Here is a 19,034-nt window from a genome sequence, read left to right on the forward strand (position 1 = left end):
ATCCTTATCTTTCCTACGTTCTTTTTTTTTCCTCCTCTTTGCTTGCCTCTGGATAAATCAATTATTTTTTATACCTAATTTCCCCTACTCTATTACTTTGTTAGTTATACATTTATTCTTTCAGTGATTACTCTAGAGACTAAAACATGATTGACTAATTAGCATCTCCTTTTTTTTTTTTTAAATATTAAATTTTATTTTTATATTCCCCCATACATATTTTAAAGGTTCAAGTTCACAGCACTACAAATGTACATTATCATAATACACCCATCACCAAACCCCAATAATCCTGCATCACAGTCCATTGGGCCCTCTTCCCCATTTGCTCCCACCTCCCCATCCACCCATTCTGGTAACTTCATTTCTGTGGTGAGATATCAAGGGGTTGTTTGTTTTTGTCAGTTTCCACATGAGTGAAACCATCCAGTATTTGTCTTTTTCCTTCTGACTTATTTCACTGAGCATAATCCCCTCCAGTTTTACCTATGTTGCTACAGTTAAGATTTCATTTTTACAGATAAGTAGTATTCCAATGTGTAGCACACATAAGACTTTTAAACATAAATAAATCAAAACAAACTATCCACCATTCCAAAGGCAATTAGGAAATAAACTGGTGTTTCAAAATGAGATGTCTCCCAATGACACCACCAAGAAAGTGAACAGACAACCAAGCCACAGAAGGTAAATCATAAAGTATGTAAACTGTATGTAGGTAATATGCAAAATTAAAATATGTAAAATATTTTAAAAAACACTTTCAAGAATGAAATTTAAAAAAGCAATTAAAAATGGGCAGAAGATCTAAACAGACATTTCTCTAAAGATACACAGGGCCTGCCTGGCGGCCTCAGGGTTAAGTCTCCATACTATCACTGCTACGGCCTGTCTGAGTTCGATCCCCAGCTACAGAGCTAACTCACATAAGGCACAGCAGACCTCTCCTGTCTGTCTCGCTATTCCCGTTAGCAGTGTATTTCAGTCTGCTTGTTCTGCTCCCCACTCTGACTCTGGTGAATCTTCTCACCCCCTGTACCTCTGACCCATACCCCAGTTCTTCTATGCCAAAAATAGATACACTAATGGCCAATAAGTACTTGAGAAGATTCTCAAACATCAGTTATTAGCAAAATGCAAACCAGAACTGCAATGATACACCACATTACATCCTCTAGGATGTATAAAATATAGAGACAGATAATCCATACCCATTAGGATGGCTATAGAAAACACACACACACACACACAAACACACACTCAAAATGACATATGTATGGGGGCATACTGTAGAGAGACTGGGAGCCCTTGTGCATTGTTGGTGGGCTGGTAAGATGATGTAACCTCTATAGACACATGAAGGAGGCTCCTTAAAAAAATTAAAAATAAAACTACCATGTGACCCAGCAATCCCACTTCTTGGTATGTATACAAAAGAATTTATAACAGTGTCTCCAAAAGATATTTGTAAATCTACGTTCACAGCAGCACAATTCACAATAGCCAAAAAGTGGAAATAACCCAAATGTCCATCAACAGTTAAAAAGGATAAACAAAATGTATATATATATTCAACAGAATATTACTCAGGGGCCTCCTTGGTGGTGCAAGGGGTTAAGACGCTGCAAGCTTTGACGCTATCCACAGCCACTGCAGCACTATCCACAGCCACTGCAGCACGAGTTCATTCCCCAGCTGGCCAGGGAGCTACCCACATGGCGCAGCAGACCTCTTCTGACTCGCTAGTTGTTCCCCTCAGCAGTGTATTTCAGTCAATTTGCCTGTTCTGCTCCCCACTATGTCTCTGGTGAATCCTCTCACACCCCCCTGCACCTCTGGCCTATACCCAAGTTCTTGTATGCATAAATAATTAAAAAAAAAAAAAAACAGAATATTAGTCTTAAAAAGGAAATCCTGTCACATGGTACAACGTGAATGAATTTTGAGGACATTATACTAAGTGAAGTCAATCACAAAAAGATAAATAATATATGATTGCATGGATATGAGCGATCAAAACAGTTAACTTCATAGAAATAGAAAGCTAGGGTGGTGGTTACCAGAGGTTGGGGAAAGGGAGAGAAGGTTAAAGCAGCTGCTATTCAATGGGCATAGAATTACAACTTTGAAAGAAGAAAATGTTAAGAGATCTGTTTCACAGGAATGTAAATGTGTTATGTATACATAACACAATTTAACTGTTCGCTTAAAAGAGGATGAGGAAGGGTGAAAGTCTAAGGAGAAGTTCTCCTAAGTTTTTACCTCTTCTCTTAACTTTCTGATAAGCTCTGTGTCATTGTGGTGGGTTTTGATGAGTTCAGCTTTGCCACTTGCAACAAGGGATGCACTTTCAATGAGATCAGGCCGTAAAGTACCTTGCGCAAGAAATACCTCTTCTGGTTTCAGGTTCATTTCCCCAATTACTTCATTGGCGATCTATAACCAACGGGAGTAAAACTGTCATAACAGGTGAAACTTTTCACAGACAGGAAAATGTTATACTTTCAGCTACATTTCTCATAGTTATTTTGGAATACTGACCAGGAAAGGAAATCTACCACCCTCCCCCCAAATAAATTGCATTAAGACCATGTGTTTTCACCTGAATTGAAAAAAAGTACGCAAGATTCCTTCAAGAGTCTAAAATCTAGACAATGAAATAAATTCCCAAAGAACTAAAGTCTGATATCAACTAAAAACACCTGTTCTTAAACCATTAAAATAATAGCCTAGCAACCTAAGTGTACATGTCCTTTAAAACATTTAAAAATTTCTACTGGTCACAGTTATAATAACAATAAATAATAAAACTCTCAGGCAAAAAAATAATCACAATTAGCAAACATGGTTACTTGCTGTAATGACAAGAAAAACCAAATACTAAAATTCACATCAAAAATAGTACAAAATGAGTCTATTATACAGATACCTTAACAAACGTATCCCCAATAATTTTTCTTTTCTCTTCAGGACTTGTGGTCATATTTAATGTTTTGCTAATTCTTTTTCGTGGAGTTCTGTCTTCGTCTGATATTGGTAAAGTAGTTGTTCCATTGTAAAAAGAATGCGCAGCATTTATCACTAGGAAAGAGGGGAGAAACATGTTTTAAACAAATTATTAAAAAATAATAAAGAATAGGTCAAATTACAGACAGAAAATCTACATAAATCTTTTGATTTGCCTGTATCTTTCATAACTACTAATAAATCATGATTAACGAAGTCCAGACAAAAGCACCCGTTAATTGAGTCCTTTTGAGAAATCTATGGCATTTAATGATTTAGGGCCATAATAAAACAAATTATGCTGGTTGTTTTCCACCTATTCACAGCTTCACCAGAGCAACAAGCATAGTTCCAAAGGGAATCAAAAACAGTGGTTCTTATATAATAACCAAGTCCTCAGAACTGCACATTCATCTCTTGAAAAACTGATGCTGATAAGCATACTGGCTTTTATATTTAAGAGCAACATCTTAAAAAACTGACTGTGCTCTCTCTTTGGTAATAAGGCTGAGTAACTGGTGGGCATCACATGCTAAGACAGCTGGTGATTTCATGGGGGAGCCACTCTTGAATTTATGCTTCTTTCGAAAAACTGGTCAATCACCCCAGAGAAGATGAATTCATTCAGTGTACAGACTTCTACTTAGTCCTGCTTTTAATGTAGAATTCACTTACAACCTCAACTAAACCTGGTATTGATATATCCAATAGAACGCTTTCTTATTCAACCTCTATAGGGAATAACTTCAGTCTTCTGATGGGAAGGGATAGCAGGAGTCTGTTCCTATATTAAGGAAAACTACTTTCTCAGATTCTCAACAAATCCATTTTAGGTTCTCCCAAAGAATCATGGCCCATAGGTAAGCCAATGTCATTTCTTCCTTAAAGTTCTGCTTTTTTGTTGGCTTCTTCCCCGAACCCCACCCTAAGATTCCACTATGTCTCATAACAGGGATGGATCAGGACTTTTGTGAGACTAAAAGTTGGATAATCTGAAATGCCCCCCCTTCAAGAGAAATAACAGTAAATGAGGTATTTTAAAAGTCACAATACTAAGGATAACATGAATTTCATGATGCACAGTAACAACTACAAATCACATAATACCACTATATACAAACTAAATGTATCTCCAATTTAATGTTTTTCTTAAGACTAATCCCAAAATGCCTGTGGCCATATCAACACCAACAACAGAGCAAGTTAGAGTGAAAACTCAAAGCGAACTTAATCACAAATCATTAAAAACTCTTATATGACCACATCAAGACATTACTAGCCACTGTCCCAGTTTTTAGGAAAAGGTTGGCTAATGAGGGGTGCTGAAAGTTAAGCTTCATTAGCTAATCAGAGAAAATCTGCTTTTCGCCTTCCATCATTTTGTTAAAGGCATATTAGTCAGTTACCAGGTCCATTCCTTACCCTTGTGGCATTACAATTTTTTGGATTCATCTTTACTGCATGTCTAACTGCACTTTATAATTTGCACTGAATATCTAATTAAGCATTATAATATTTGCATCAATTCCAAATAATTCAATATTTACAGTTTCTATAATTAAATTACTGACCTGATTTCACTGTAACTTTGTTTATATAAAGTATAAAAGAAAATCCACAAATGAAATATAGCTAAAATCTAAGAAGTCTTCCTTTAAAGAAAAAGTGATGATGGACTTCTCACTCCTCTTCTCTGTACAAGATTTTGTTTGTAAATTAAACTATATGGGGGGGGCGGGGAAAGGAGGGCTTGGGGTCAAAATAAGGGAGCTGTAATTGTAAGGGGAATATAAAAATAAAATTTAAATAATAAAAAATAAAGAAGAAACTAAAATAAATAAATAAATAAACTATATTTGCATATGTTTTGCAAGGCTTAGACATTTTCATGCATAAATTATGAGTGGGGAAAAAATATGCTTAAGAAAGAGAATGACTGGAAGAGAACAGAATGATAAGTAGAAAATGTAAGCTTACTCATTTATCTTCAACACTAGGAGGAAGCAACAGCTTTTAAATTTATACTGGAACCCCTCTTGAACCAGAATTATAATGTAAAAAAATATTGTCAAAGGGGTGAGTGTATTGAGAAAACTGTAGTTGGTTAAAGCACTGTTCTCAATTAACCATAAGATTAGATTTGATGAAACAAGTCCTGACATGTAATTTTTCTGGAGTTCATCAATACCTTTAACCTGAATTCCAAGCTTTTTGAGGGCCTCCTCTACAGACTGGCTTTCTCGTTTTCTCATAAAGCCATTATCAATGTGCACAGCAATGACCTGGTCTTGGTTCAAAGCACGATTCAGCAAAGCTGTACAAACTGTTGAGTCTACACCACCACTGAGTAAAACCTATAGGGAAATAAAATATCAAACTGAGTAAAATAAGCAAAAAGAAAATAAAAACTATGAGACTGCTACCACTCTGTATCTAAAGCATAACTGAAAAACCACTCCAAAACAATGCCAACTCAGAAAGGAGGCAGCATTTGAGAACAGTGTGAGGAAGCCAGGTCTGAGTTTCAACACTGACATAAATGTATAGACTTTCAGATATAAATTGCTTACCAAAACTTTTGAAGTGCCTACTCTCTCTTTGATCTCCCGAATACACTCAAGTTCTCTGTTCTGAACAGTGAAAGTTCCACTACACCCAGCGATATCATAGAGGAAATTCTTCAGTATTACTTTCCCATTTTCTGTAAGGCCAACTTCAGGGTGGAACTGGGCTCCATATAATTTTTTAGATTCATTTGCTATTCCTTTACAGAGAAAATAATAACAAATAAAAATTTTTATGTTGCAATGACTCAACCAATACCCACAATAACCTTTCACAATTTCTTCCTCTGTAAATGTAACATTGATACTATAGGAAAAAATACATAATAAAAACTACACTGCCATGATCTTTCTTTATAAAGATCATTTTTATGTAGCAATTAATAAGCCATATGACAGCAAAAAAAAGACCTATAGAGATTATTTCACAGTAGCATACTGCTATTCCACCCAGGTTATTTTAATTGAATTTGTCTATTTAATGCAATTATAACTTAATTGTGGTTGTGAAAATATAACTGGTGTTATAAGTCTAAAAAAACCTAGGATGGACATTTTAAAAATACTTCAAGCAAGCTAGTAACTTCTAGCTATCACTTTTAATATTAAATTCCCTTTATAAATTAATCATTGTTTTTATGACATTGACAGCACCTTTAAGAAATAAGAAAAATCAAAAATATGTCAGAGAAACATATGCTTAAATTCCAATACAAATTTTAAACTGAAATCTGTGAAAGTTTCAGAATTTTCACCTGCCACAATGTTCCCAGAACGTGCCACAATCTTGAATCCATCAGCTACTTTGTCTACACTATCTCCGTGGGTAAGTAAAACGATTTCTTCCTTCTGAAGGCCCCTAAATATATAATAATACACAAACACAAATATATTAAAGACATGATTAATGTTTCCTTTTACTTTTTTCCATCTTTGACATACAGGACATACTACATTGTGTTAAAGTATACAATATGATGACTTAATAGACATATATAGTGAAATTGCCATAAGTTGGTCAGTTCATCCATCACACAAATGTACACTAGCTCCTCAGAATTTATCCTTCTTATAACTAGAAGTCTATTTTTTTTTTTGCTTTAGAAATACTAGCTAGCGGGCCTCCCTGGTGGCGCAGCGGTTGAGCGCTGGGTTGCGAAGCTGCCCGCGGCCTCTGTGGCGCCGGTTCGATCCCCGGCTGCTTCCTGGCCACCGGAGGAGGGTCCCACATGGCGCGCAGACCTCTCCTGCCGCCCGCTGCTCCCCTCAGCAGTGTACTTCGGTCCTTCTGCCTGCTCTGCTCCCCACTCTGGCTCTGGTGAATTCTCTCACCCTCCCGCGCTTCTGACTGTACCCAGTGCATGTATAAACAAAACAAACAAACAAATAAAATAAATAAATAAAGCATGCCTCTATTAAAAAAAAAAAAAAAAAAGAAATAGTAGCTAGCTATGGGCCTCATTGGTGGCTCAAGGGGTTAAGCACCGCACTACGAAGCAATCCACAGCCTCTGCAGCACGAGTTCGATCCCCAGCCATCCAGGGAGAAACCCACATGGCGAGGCAGACCTCTCCTGTCTCACCCTCTGCTCCCCTCCAGCAGTGTATTTCAGTCAGTCTGCCTGTTCTGTTCCCCATTCTGTCTCTGTTGAATCCTCTCATCACACCCCACCCCCACCTACATCTTTGGCCTGTAGCCCAGCTCTTGTATGCATGAATAAATAAAAATCCTAAAAAAAAAAAAAAAAAGTCTTTTGCAATATTTACATTCCACCAGCAAGATTCCTGAAGCTATTCTCATGACTAGTCACTAGAGGAAAAGAATTAATGTAAGCAACACCTCTCAGTTATGAAGTAGAACAAGCATTTGACTTCAAATATACTTTGGCAATGAGTAGCTAAGTCTGTAAAATTATTTTGAGCTGTAAAACCTAAATTTTAAAATTAATTTTCATTTGAAAAGTGAGAATTTGGATACTGATAAACTTATTTTTTGCTTTTCCTCAATATTAAATAGCTAGCCACAGTTTTATGTAAAAATTAAGATAAAAATCATCTCATTTTTGAATTTCTGATTTGTCTGATTTGGAGTAAATCATTAAGAATTAATCTAGGCACAATTCAACAGACTTTAAGAATAAATCATAATAATCCTGGGCCTCCCCAGTGGCGCAGCGGTTGAGCGCTGGGCTGCGAAGCTGCCCACAGCCTCTGCAGCGCCGGTTCGATCCCCGGCTGCTGGCGAGGGTCCCACATGGTGCGCCCGCTGCCTCCCTCAGCAGTGTGCTTCGTCAGTCTGCCTGCTCTGCACCCCGTTCTGGCTCTGGTGAATTCTCTCACCCTCCCGCGCTTCTGACTGTACCCAGTGCTTGTATAAATAAATAAAATCTTCAAAAAAAAAAAACAATAAATCATAATAACCCTATTAAAAATAATCAGCATAGTTAAAAGAAATAATAAAAAGTTAACTATGGGGCCTCCCTGCTGGTGCAGTAAAGTCTCAGTGTTATCAAGCTACCGCAAACCACTGCTACCTGAGTTCTATCCCCAGCCAGGGAGCTGACCCACATTGTGCAGCAGACCTCTCCTGTCTCACCAGCTGCTCCCCTCAACATTGTATTTCAGACAATCACCTGTTCTGCTCCCCACTCTGTCTCTGGTGAACCCTCTCACCCCCACACCTCTGGCCTACACCCCAGTTCCTATATGCATAAATTAAGTAAATCTTAAAAAAGTTAACTATGTGTGCTCATTAATTGATACCATCCTACATGCAGCTGTGGAATATGTGGTTTTAAAATAAAATAGATTTAGGCTAAAAAAAGTAACCCTACTAAACAGTCCACCCAAAGGAGTATCATAAAAAAGAGAAATAGTCAAAAAACAGAAAGCAAGTAACTGAAATGTAAATTTTCTGGTCTTTCAGAAAACTGGATGAAAAAGTTCAGCAATTTTTTTTAATAGTAAAACAAGATAAATGATTTTAGAATGCTAATAAATAATTTATTCATCAATAAATTGTTAATAAATTGTTTAGATTAGGGGGGCCTCTCTGGTGGCGCAAGGGGTTAAGCACCACACTTTGAAGCAATCTGCAGCCTCTGCAGCATGAATTTGATCCCCTGCCAGCCAGGGAGCAACCCACATGGCACAGCAGACCTCTCCTGACTCGCTCGCTGCTCCCCTCAGCAGTGTACTTCAGTTGATCTGCCTGTTCTGTTCCCCATTCTGTCTCTGGTGAATCCTCTCACCCCCCACACCTCTGGCCTGTACCCCAGTTCTTGCATACATAAATGAATAAATTAAAGAAAAAAAAGAATGTGGTGAGGGAAGAGGAACACACATGCATGTAGGGATGTGAGACAGTTTTAAACATATCTGCCATATCCAGCACAGTCATGTTTAAAATCACACTCCATCAGAATAAAAAGAGAAAACTGAAATACTGGCAGTACAATGTATAATACTGCAGAGGGGTCCAAGAAAAGAATTCCAGTCATTAATGATAAATTAATTTATTATTCTTATTCATGTAAAAATATAGTACCTGAATAATGAGCATGAGTTATCCACAGTAATACTGAAGACTCCATCTTCTCTAACACTTTTTTTGTGCACAGTTCCTCCAAATACCTTATTCATCATCTGTTCAGAGTAAATAAACTGACATTAATACAAATTAAGAAAAAATTACCCAGCCATTTTTTAAAGTTAATTTAATAATTTATATTCCTTGTTTTCAAGATGTTATGCTATGTCCAAAAATTAGAGGAGTTTGACAAATGTGGATAACTTGATATTATATATAATTACACAGTTATTAAGAGGCAAGGTTATCAAACAAAACTAAATTAGAAACTTAACCTGAGGTTAATTTCTGTTAAAACACTGGCAGATTTTCCATTTAGAGTATTTTAATTAATTCAACTGTTAAAAAGAGAGATTTCTAAAAAAAAAAAAAAAAAGAGATTTCTAATACTTACACCTGAATTTAATTTAAAACCATTTTAAAAGATACTCGAAGCTTAGAAAAAAGCTACAGTAGACAATAAGAAGTGCTGTAGCATTAGAACTAGACAGGTATAAATTCCTCCAAGCTGTTTAATCTCTGGCCCCAAAGGCACAATCTGAAAGTCTACAGAAGGTTGTGCTGTGAAAATGGGATAAGCAAGAAAATCTAGCCTTTCAATTAAGCTCACCCAGGCAAATCCCATATAGACTCTTATTTCAAAAAATGGGTCTCTTCATTCTTCATTGAGTGTTAATCTTTTCTTCCTTATCAGTTACATATGGCCAAACCACACCACCAACACCAAGTAAATACACACAAGACTTTTACAAACATTAACCCTTTGCACTCCAAGCTGTCCCCTCTCAGGGGACATTGGTAGCCAATGTCCAGAATGGTTCGGAGTGCAAAGGGTTAAGTCTTCACCAATAAAATCACCCCAGTGGCTGATCCATAATCGGTGTCTGCCCTAACAATGTACCAGGCAGGCCCCAAAAGAAAAACAGGAAGACGAGTGAACACATGTTCCTTCTCATGACAGAGAAACATAACCTTCAAAGCCATTAGCAAAAGCTGCCTTCTGCTTCTCCCTAAACATTCACGGTAAGACTTCCTGCAATAAAAGTCTGGGTCAAATGTAGTAAAGGAACTTGCTAACCAGTTTACTCATTTCTCAACCTGAACACTCAGATATGAAATAACCTGCAGCACACTAACTGACTTGAGTTTATAACCAACACTGCAGGCTGCTCAGTTCCTTTGCTCTAGTTTTACCCACACCCCACCCATGATCCAGACAGCCAACAAGATTAGCTATATAAACGTGTGTTCATCCATGATTAAATTCACTGTTGTCTATGATATGCAAGGGTTGGTAAACTTTCTCTGTAAAAAGGGTATGTCTTTTAGCCTTAGAAAAGCCAGAGAGTATATTTTTTAGTATATCTAAGTATAGTATATCTTTTGGTATCTGCAGACACTACTGTCTCTGGAGCAAGTATTCACTTCTTGCCATTGTAAAACAAAAGCACTGATGGTTAGCACTTAAAAGAAACAGATGCAGCCATGTTCCAATACAACTTTATTTATGGACATTGAAATTTGAATTCATTTACTTTTCCTATGGCAGAGAATATAATTTTTTTTCAATTTTTTGCCAACCACTTTATATAAAAACCATAGTCTGCCCATTGTACAAAAACAGGCAGTGGTTCAGATTTGTTCAACAGACCAGTTTGCTGACCTCTTGTCCATACATGTATAAAGACGTATCACACGGCCCCTGTTTTGTTTTTGGCTTCAATTCTCATCTCCCCTCATTTTCTACTCCAGCTATGGAAGCTTAGTGCTATTACCAAAACAGACCATCAGACCATGTTTTATGTTTTCCCAACGTCTTCAGCTCTCTTCACAGTCCCAGAGGTCCAGAGTGGCCACTCAAATTTGTTGAATGAAGAATGAATTTTCTTCTATTTTCTCACTGAGCCTTGTGCATCTCTACCTCCCCTAACTTGTAGTTCCTAATTAGGAGAATGGCAATGATCACATAACCAAAGCTGTTGGAACAATTTGGAAGTCCAAAGTCTAAATGAAATACTATTACAAAGCTAAGAGCTAGCAGTAAAATTAAAGACTTTCTCACCTGTTCAGAAGGCTTTCATGCTTACTTTTGGTTTCTGATTATGCCACTTATGTTTGAAAGTACAAAGAGTTAACCTGCTTAGTGTAAGCTTAGGGGAGAAGGGGCTAACTCTACACATAACAAAAACAAGTTACTTCTTAAATTTTTGTTTTTAATAGCCTATGAATATTGAAATAGTTTTCAATGTGAATTCCTGATAACTCAAAGGTCCTCCTCAAAGAATACCCTGTAATACTCTAAGTCTATCCCTCCCACCCCCACCCCCGCAATCAGATTGGATTCTCTCATCTGTCTCAAATGCCAAGATTTTACAATATGGTATAGATTTGGGAGCAAGAAAGGGAAGGAAATTCTGGCAATAAAACTCTTTAATAAAATCTATGGGAATATATAAAGAAATCAAAGCTTATACTAAAGATCTTATTAGAACTCTAGAAGGGAAAAAGAAACCAAATAAAATTATAAAGAATAAAAAGTCACACTCTAAAGACATCAAGATATTGTAATAGGCAAAAGCTCAGTGGCCAGCAAACAATTTTTAAGACAATTCAATAAAAAATGGACAAAAATCATGAGCAAACTTTTACAGTGAAACAGTGAAATAGCAAATAAACACAGAAATCTTCCAATAACAAGGAAAATGAATACTCAACAACGAGATCCCACTTAACACTTTCTCACCAGAAAAGCAAAACAAAACAAAATCTGACCATATTAAGACTTGGCAGGAAATAAAGCAGAACATACTGCTGTGGGAATAGAAATTGGGAGGAGATAGCTTTTACCTACAATGCTGAGACTCAGCATTTCAACTCATGGTTACCCTAGAGAAAAGTCCACGTGTGTACAGTATCAGAAGTATAAAAATATTCATGGTAGTACTATAACAGCAAAAAGCTGGAAAAAGACCAGCAACATTAGCAGTGGAATATGTACTTTGTGATATATTCAAGTAAATTCAATAGTAAAAGTGAGTAACTTACTATCTAATATATTAATATATATGAATCTCGAAACCAAAGTTGAAAACACACAGTATAATTTCACTCATATCAAGGCCAATGAACAAAAGTAAATTAAGGATATAAACATATATAAATCTATAAAGAAAAGAAAGGAATAAGAAAATCCAGGAGAAAAGCTACCTTTGGTTGAAAGGAGAAGAATACATAGGAAGAAAACAGAAAGGGAGTTTCAAAAGTTCTGCTAATGGGCCTCCCTGGTGGCACAAGGCATTAAGACACAACATATGAAGCTCTCTGCAGCCTCTGCAGATCTACCCACATGGCGCAGCAGACCTTTCCTGTCTCCCCTCCTCCCCTCAGCAGTGTATTTCAGTCAGTCTGCCTGTTCTGTTCCCCACTCTGTCTCTGGTGAATCCTCTCACCCCCACACCTCTGGCCTGAACCCCAGTTCTTGTTTACATAAATAAATAAATCTTAAAAAAAAAAAGTTCTGCTAATATTCTATTTTTCACACTGGGGAAAGGGGAGTGGTAAGTCAGTAACAGAAATAAAGGTAACGATGAGCAGCACAAACTTTTTCTTCAAAGGCAAAGAATTACCAGGAAAATAATTAGAAAAACTCTGACAAGAGAACCCAGCTAGTATTTAAGACCTTGAAATTATTAAAATTCCAGGGTAGTAACAGGAGAGGAGGTGCACACCAGAGACGGTCCATGCTAACATTACCCACCAATAGTCTCTAGAAGTGGCAGTCCTTTACAACATATAGGTTAGATGTTATCTCTATCAATATTTTCTGAAAAAAATCTGATTTCTTCCCAAAGGACCAAGATCACCCTAATCTATCATGTGACTATTAAAGTTCAGATGATATACAGGCAAATTTTTTTTGCACACATTTACAGTGAGCACAAATGGTTCTGGCTGCCTTAACACCATCCCTATCAAATGACAGAAAAATGTAGCCTTATTAGAGTTATATAGGGGTTTGACAAAATGGTAGACAACAGTCAGTCACTATCACTTAAAGAAGCATCTCCCAGACTATTTTACTATAATTGTACCCTAAAAACATATCTTATGAAACTCTTCCTTACAAAATGTTGTTATAATCCCTCAAGATACTAAGGACTGTTTAACTTAATTATAAGTAGTGCTGTATGATTAATATTGACTATTCTGGCAAGGGAGATCAATAAATTATGTAAATATATTACATCTTGGCAAAGTACATATATTTAAAAAATCAATTTCCAATGTTCAAGTCAATTGGAATGCATACTCTTCTAAGAAAATATGTTCAGTAGGACACTAAATAGGAAATTCTAAAAATAAGTTACCATCTAAATCCAATTCATAATCACCATTTGAATTTTCAGAGAACATTAACAGGGGAAAAGAGCCTTTTACTGTAAAGTGTTTATTGCCTAGAGAAGTAAATATCCATTATTGTAGATATTGGCCCTTGTACTTTACATATTTATAGTAATCAGTATTTCCTCTAAATCAAAGTGGAAAACCATAAAACAATTAAAAACAAAATCTGGTAAAGCTATATTACAGAGCACTAATTTCTAATATTCTGACCTCGTATCAAGGACAGAATAAAATATTCTTATGTGAACACTGATTTGTATTTACTTCCTTCACTGAAAGCACCTACGTCAGCTAGAAGAAAACAAGTCGGTTTGTTCAATTTCTACCTTTGAAAGAGCTTCCCTCTGTGCAAGATTCACATTAAAGTACAAGTTTCAATCAGAATATTATTGAAAAAACTCACTATCTTCCACAACTACTAGCATTTGAAATTATTCTCAATCCACAGACTGAAACAACTCAGTCATCAGGAGAATACAACGTCTTTATTATTAGCCATTCCACAAGAAATTGAAAATTAACAGGTAATTCTTTATTAATTAGGAAACATCAGAATATCATGTGGAAACTGAAAAGCTGATATTTTAATTAACACCAATTCCATTTTGGCCAATTAGGATCTCACGAAAAGATTAATTCCACGTGGGGCGAGGAGTTAATTCCACTTGTATTCTGACCCTGTCTTCCCTTCCAATAAAGCCAAAAGTGAAAAAAAGGGAAGCAATCAAGACAATTCATGAACAAGTAAATCTATAGTTACTGTATTTGGCTACTTTCATCACAGCAGAAAATTCTCAGTTTGAAAGTGTTTAGGGGGAAGTGGGTAAAAAACATAATTTGAGGGGTGTAGGGCAGGAATGGGCCAGTGCAGGTTTTCTGATCCAGCAGACCAGGTAAAGGAGGTGGTCTGGAGCCCTCAGTGGCTTTTGCAGGTTTTTATTGGGGTTTACCCGGTACACAGCAGGCAAGGGTGCTGGCGGGCCGGGAGGCTGGCAGGTCTCCCAGCCCCCAGCAAGTCTTCACTCTATCTGGGCTCTCCAGCGTTCTCTGCTTCTCTCTCAGCTTCTGCTACTTCTTTCTCGGCTTCTCTTTCGGCTTCTGCTGGTGTCCCCGTGACGCCTCCCTTAAAAGCCCAGTCTCAGCTCAGGTGAATCCCATCTACCTATGCCCACACCCTACTCCAGGTGCCCGCCATCAGGCATGCATTCAGGACTGCAAGGATCCATCATCTATCCTGATGGCGGGAGGGCAGAAAAGCCTGACATTTTTACCTTACCCTGCAAGAGGCCTCCCTAGTGGACCAAGGGTTATGTCTTAGCACTATGAAGCTATCGGCAGCCTCTGCAGCACTAATTCAATCCCCAGCCTGGGAACTAACCCACGTGGCGAAGCGGACCTCTCCTGTCTCCCCAGCTGCTCCCCTCAGCAGTGTATTTCAGTCAGTCTGCCTGTTCTGTTCCCCACTCTGTCTCTGGTGGATCCTCTCACCACCAGCACCTCTGGCCTGTACCCTAGTTCTTGTATGCATAAATAAATAAATCTTTAAAAAAAATTTTAAAAATAAAGTAAGCAAGAAAGGTACCACAGCAGCCTAAAGACATTTCTAAACACTTAACTCACAGAAGAATATCTCTTGATATTCTTATATTCAAGATCTCAACTAGCTCTTGCTTTTGATCAACTCCAAGGCATATATACTTAATAACATTACATTAGACCAAAGCTAATGAATGACATTTGGTCACAGCACAAACTGACACCAAGGGTCCCCTAATGAGATGCCCTAAGCTCCGCATCACTTCTACAGTAACCTGCCAAAAATACAAAACATGACTAACAATGAGGAAACAAACAAACCAAAATTGAGGGATATTCTACAAAGTACCTGAAGGTACTTTTCCTTAAAACTATGAAGGCGATGAAAGAGAAGAAATGGTTCCAAACTAAAGGATACTCAAGAGACATGGTAACTAAACACAACACACAGTCCTTGATTGGATCCAGAATTCTTAAGGGACATTAATGAGACAAACAGTAAAATGTGAGACTTGAATCTCTGGATTAGATGCTAACTAAATGTTAATGTCCTAATTTTTTGATAGTTTACTGTGCTTATGTGGGACACTGGCATAGTACTTCGGGACTACAAAAAGTAACACATCTGCAACTTATTTAAATGGTTAAAATTGGGGTATTGGGTAAAAGTATATAGGAGTTCTGTGTACTATTCTGCAATTCTGATGTAAATCTGAATATCTAAGTTTATTTTTTTAATAGATAGTATTTTGTTGTATGCATTAATATAGTTTACTTTTCTAACAACAGATTCCCACTCAGGTCAGCTCTGTCATATTAGTACAACTCAAGCTGTAATATGCACAAATTATCTCATCCAACTAACTGAATACCCTAAATACTCTAGAGACAGAGAATACTAATACAGGAGTCACAAACAGAATAAAATTAAGTTAACTCTTAGAACAAATTCACAGATGTACCTGCATGCCATAGCAAATTCCAAGAACAGGTTTGCCAATAGTGAATATTGCTGGATCAAACCAGGGAGCATCTTCTGCATACACAGAATTAGGTCCTCCAGAGATGATAATAGCACTGTGGATTTAAAGGGAAAGAGTTGATGAATCACTGCTGATTTGTATATAGTCTTTGCTCTCCTTCCCTTTTACCAGTGAGGGGAATTCAATATAAATTCAGACATTTTTGTTATACTTTTGATACAACGTAGCAAATACAGATCCTCTCACAGCTAATTAATATCCTACAACAGCTTCATTATTTGTACTCTATTACAATGTCTGAAGACTATCAATTCAACACTCATTAAAATAACAAATTTTAAATATAAATACCAAAGTCTCTATTCTTGAAGGTTAATGTGAATCTGTTTTGACTGTTTTCCTAATTGATGGAAGAAGTAAAGGAGAATTCTAAAGGGAGATGGAGAATGGAGAAAATATAAGACAAGAAGTAAACCATGTTACAAGAGGACAAGGGCAGGTATATCATATATATACCTGGTCCTGGGTGACTCAGAGCAAATTACAGCAAAAATGGCAGTATGTGAAGAGTTACCTAACTTTGCCTGTTTTCCCGTCCCACAAATTCTCAACAATCTTACCTGAGACCCAGGAAAAGGAGTTAAAATCTCTTTTGACCCAATATCATAATCTGACTTCATTACCATTTACAGATCATTCTATGAGTTAAGTTGGAAATCAAACTGTTATTATAAAGAAAGCTGCAAACTGTGACACATGTTCCCCAACTGGCCACTAATATGTCTAATTTGGCACTCATCATTCACTCAAAAAAGTTTAAAGCATTTTAATATTACAAATTTTATACTCAAATTCAGATTTCTGGACTCTCTAAAGGGGAAAAAAAATTGGCAATACTGGGCCTTTCCTCTCACATGGTACAAATAACTGGAACTACAAAAATACTCACACCTTCATGTACTCATGGTTCTCCCATCTGGCACACATGCCCATTTATGCAACACAGGCACAATTTATGCAGTTTATTCAAGGTAGCCTCTAGTTTCACTTTAAGTTAGAGTTTGCAGGAATCCCAATTTATCTGTATTTCTAAAGGATAATACTATATTCCAAGATATAGCCAAAACATATTCGCACAATTGGCTACAATTCACTTTATAGTGGTTGTCTGCCGTGAGTAACATTCAAACTAAAAATGCTAGGCTTATAACACATGCAGAATAATATATCAAAACTCAAGTTCATAAGAATTACTCAGCAACCTAGGGCATTTTAAAAATATGTAATAATAAGTTAAGAGAGCTCAAAGGCCCCACTCTTTGAATTTTGTATTTTAACAAGAATTATGACATACATTATGTTTTTTACCCTATCTCCTATCAGACTAAAGACAACCTACTCTAATGACAAATGTGACATCTTTAAAATAGTAATTCTAAAGGTGTGTGGGGTTGACCCTAAAGAGCAGATACGTAATCTAGCTCCTTAAAAATGCAGAAGTTTGCCACAATAAAATATATAGAAAACACTGGTGACTAGTTCCATGACATCAACAATAAAGATGTTTTTGGAGGGCCTCCCTGGTGGTGCAGGGGTTAAAGTCTCAGCACTGTCAAGCTACCACCAGCCTTTGCAGCCCTAACCCACATGGCAGGAGCTAACTAACCCACATGGCACAGCAGACCTCTCCTGTCTAGCCCACTGCTCCCCTCAGTAGTATATTTCAGTAGATCCACCTGTCCTGCTTCCCACTGTGTTTCTGATGAATCCTCTCCTCCCACCCCTACACCTCTGGCCTACATCCCAGCTCTTGTATGCATAAATACATCTTTTACCAAAAAATCACAATGAGATACCATCTTACAGCCATGAGAATGACATTTATTAAAATGACTCCCAGCAAGTGTTGAAGAGAATGCCAAGAAAGAGGAAGAACCCTATTTATTACACTGTTGGTGGGAAAATAAACTGGTACACCCATATGGAAAGCATTCTGGATTTACCTTAAAAAACTAAAACTGAAAATACGCTATGACCTAGCAATCCAAATCTTTGGTATCTATCCAAAAAAACCATCAACACAAAAAACTATATGCTCTACAATGATAATTGCAGCACTATGTGTCCTAGCACAAAAGCTAGGACATAGAAGTATGTCCATCATGCTTAGATCAAGAATGTAGTATATTCACACTACAGAATACTATTGAGTCATAAGGAAAATTGAAATGCAAACATTTACAGCAAAATGGAGGGAGTTTGAAGGAATTATGTGTGTGTGTGTATGTATTTTAAAGATTTACTTATTTATGCATTCAAGAGCTGGGTGCAGGCCAGAAGCACGGGGGAGTGGGCGGGGGGCAGTTGAGAGGTTTTACCAGAGACAGAGTGGTACACGCAGAACAGGCAGATTGACTGCAAATACACTGCTGAGGGGAGCAGCAGGCAAGACAGGAGAGGTCTGCTGCACCATGTGGGTTACCTCCCTGGCCAGGCCAGGGCTCTAACTCATGCTGCAATGGCTGCTGATAGCTTCATAGTGCTGAGATTTAACCCCCTGCGCCACCAGGGAGGCCCCAGAATTAAATATATCAAAACAAGTCAGAATCACACACACACATACACACACACACACACACACACACACAAAACTGGACATTTACATAACAATTTGACAAAGTAAAATACTTATAAAATTAGCAGACATTGACAAATACCATAAGAGCTCTGAGGTGGGAGGAGAGAAAAAAGTAAATGGCGGTATAGTATAGGGAAGGTGGTGGGGAAAAAGATACAAAAATGAAAAAATGAAAAAATACAGAAGCTAAGTAATTTTAGAACACTGCCTAACAACTCTGACTCACTAAAGAAACACCTTAGGGAGTAGGAAAAGAAGAAGCTGAATTCTTTACAATAATCTGAATCAAAAGTTACCAATAAAATCTTCATAGCA

The 19,034-nt window shown here is 37.2% G+C and overlaps 1 protein-coding gene across 2 annotated transcripts in view; it reads right to left on the reverse strand.

The window, feature by feature from the left end:
• Nucleotides 1-19,034, reverse strand: part of GMPS (guanine monophosphate synthase) — a 49,614-nt gene that overhangs the window by 15,738 nt on the left and 14,842 nt on the right. For both annotated transcript variants that reach the window (XM_037526241.2, XM_054700988.1), the window contains exons 3-9: nt 16,061-16,175; nt 9,117-9,214; nt 6,326-6,429; nt 5,577-5,770; nt 5,195-5,360; nt 2,930-3,081; nt 2,263-2,436 (exon numbers count right to left, since the gene is read on the reverse strand). In XM_037526241.2, coding sequence (XP_037382138.1) covers nt 2,263-2,436; nt 2,930-3,081; nt 5,195-5,360; nt 5,577-5,770; nt 6,326-6,429; nt 9,117-9,214; nt 16,061-16,175 — 1,003 coding nt within the window. The remainder of the gene's footprint in view (nt 1-2,262; nt 2,437-2,929; nt 3,082-5,194; nt 5,361-5,576; nt 5,771-6,325; nt 6,430-9,116; nt 9,215-16,060; nt 16,176-19,034) is intronic.

The sequence above is a fragment of the Talpa occidentalis genome, unplaced genomic scaffold (assembly GCF_014898055.3).
Source record: "Talpa occidentalis isolate TD23 unplaced genomic scaffold, MPIMG_talOcc4v2.1 talOcc4.4, whole genome shotgun sequence".
In the NCBI taxonomy this organism is placed as follows: domain Eukaryota; kingdom Metazoa; phylum Chordata; class Mammalia; order Eulipotyphla; family Talpidae; genus Talpa; species Talpa occidentalis.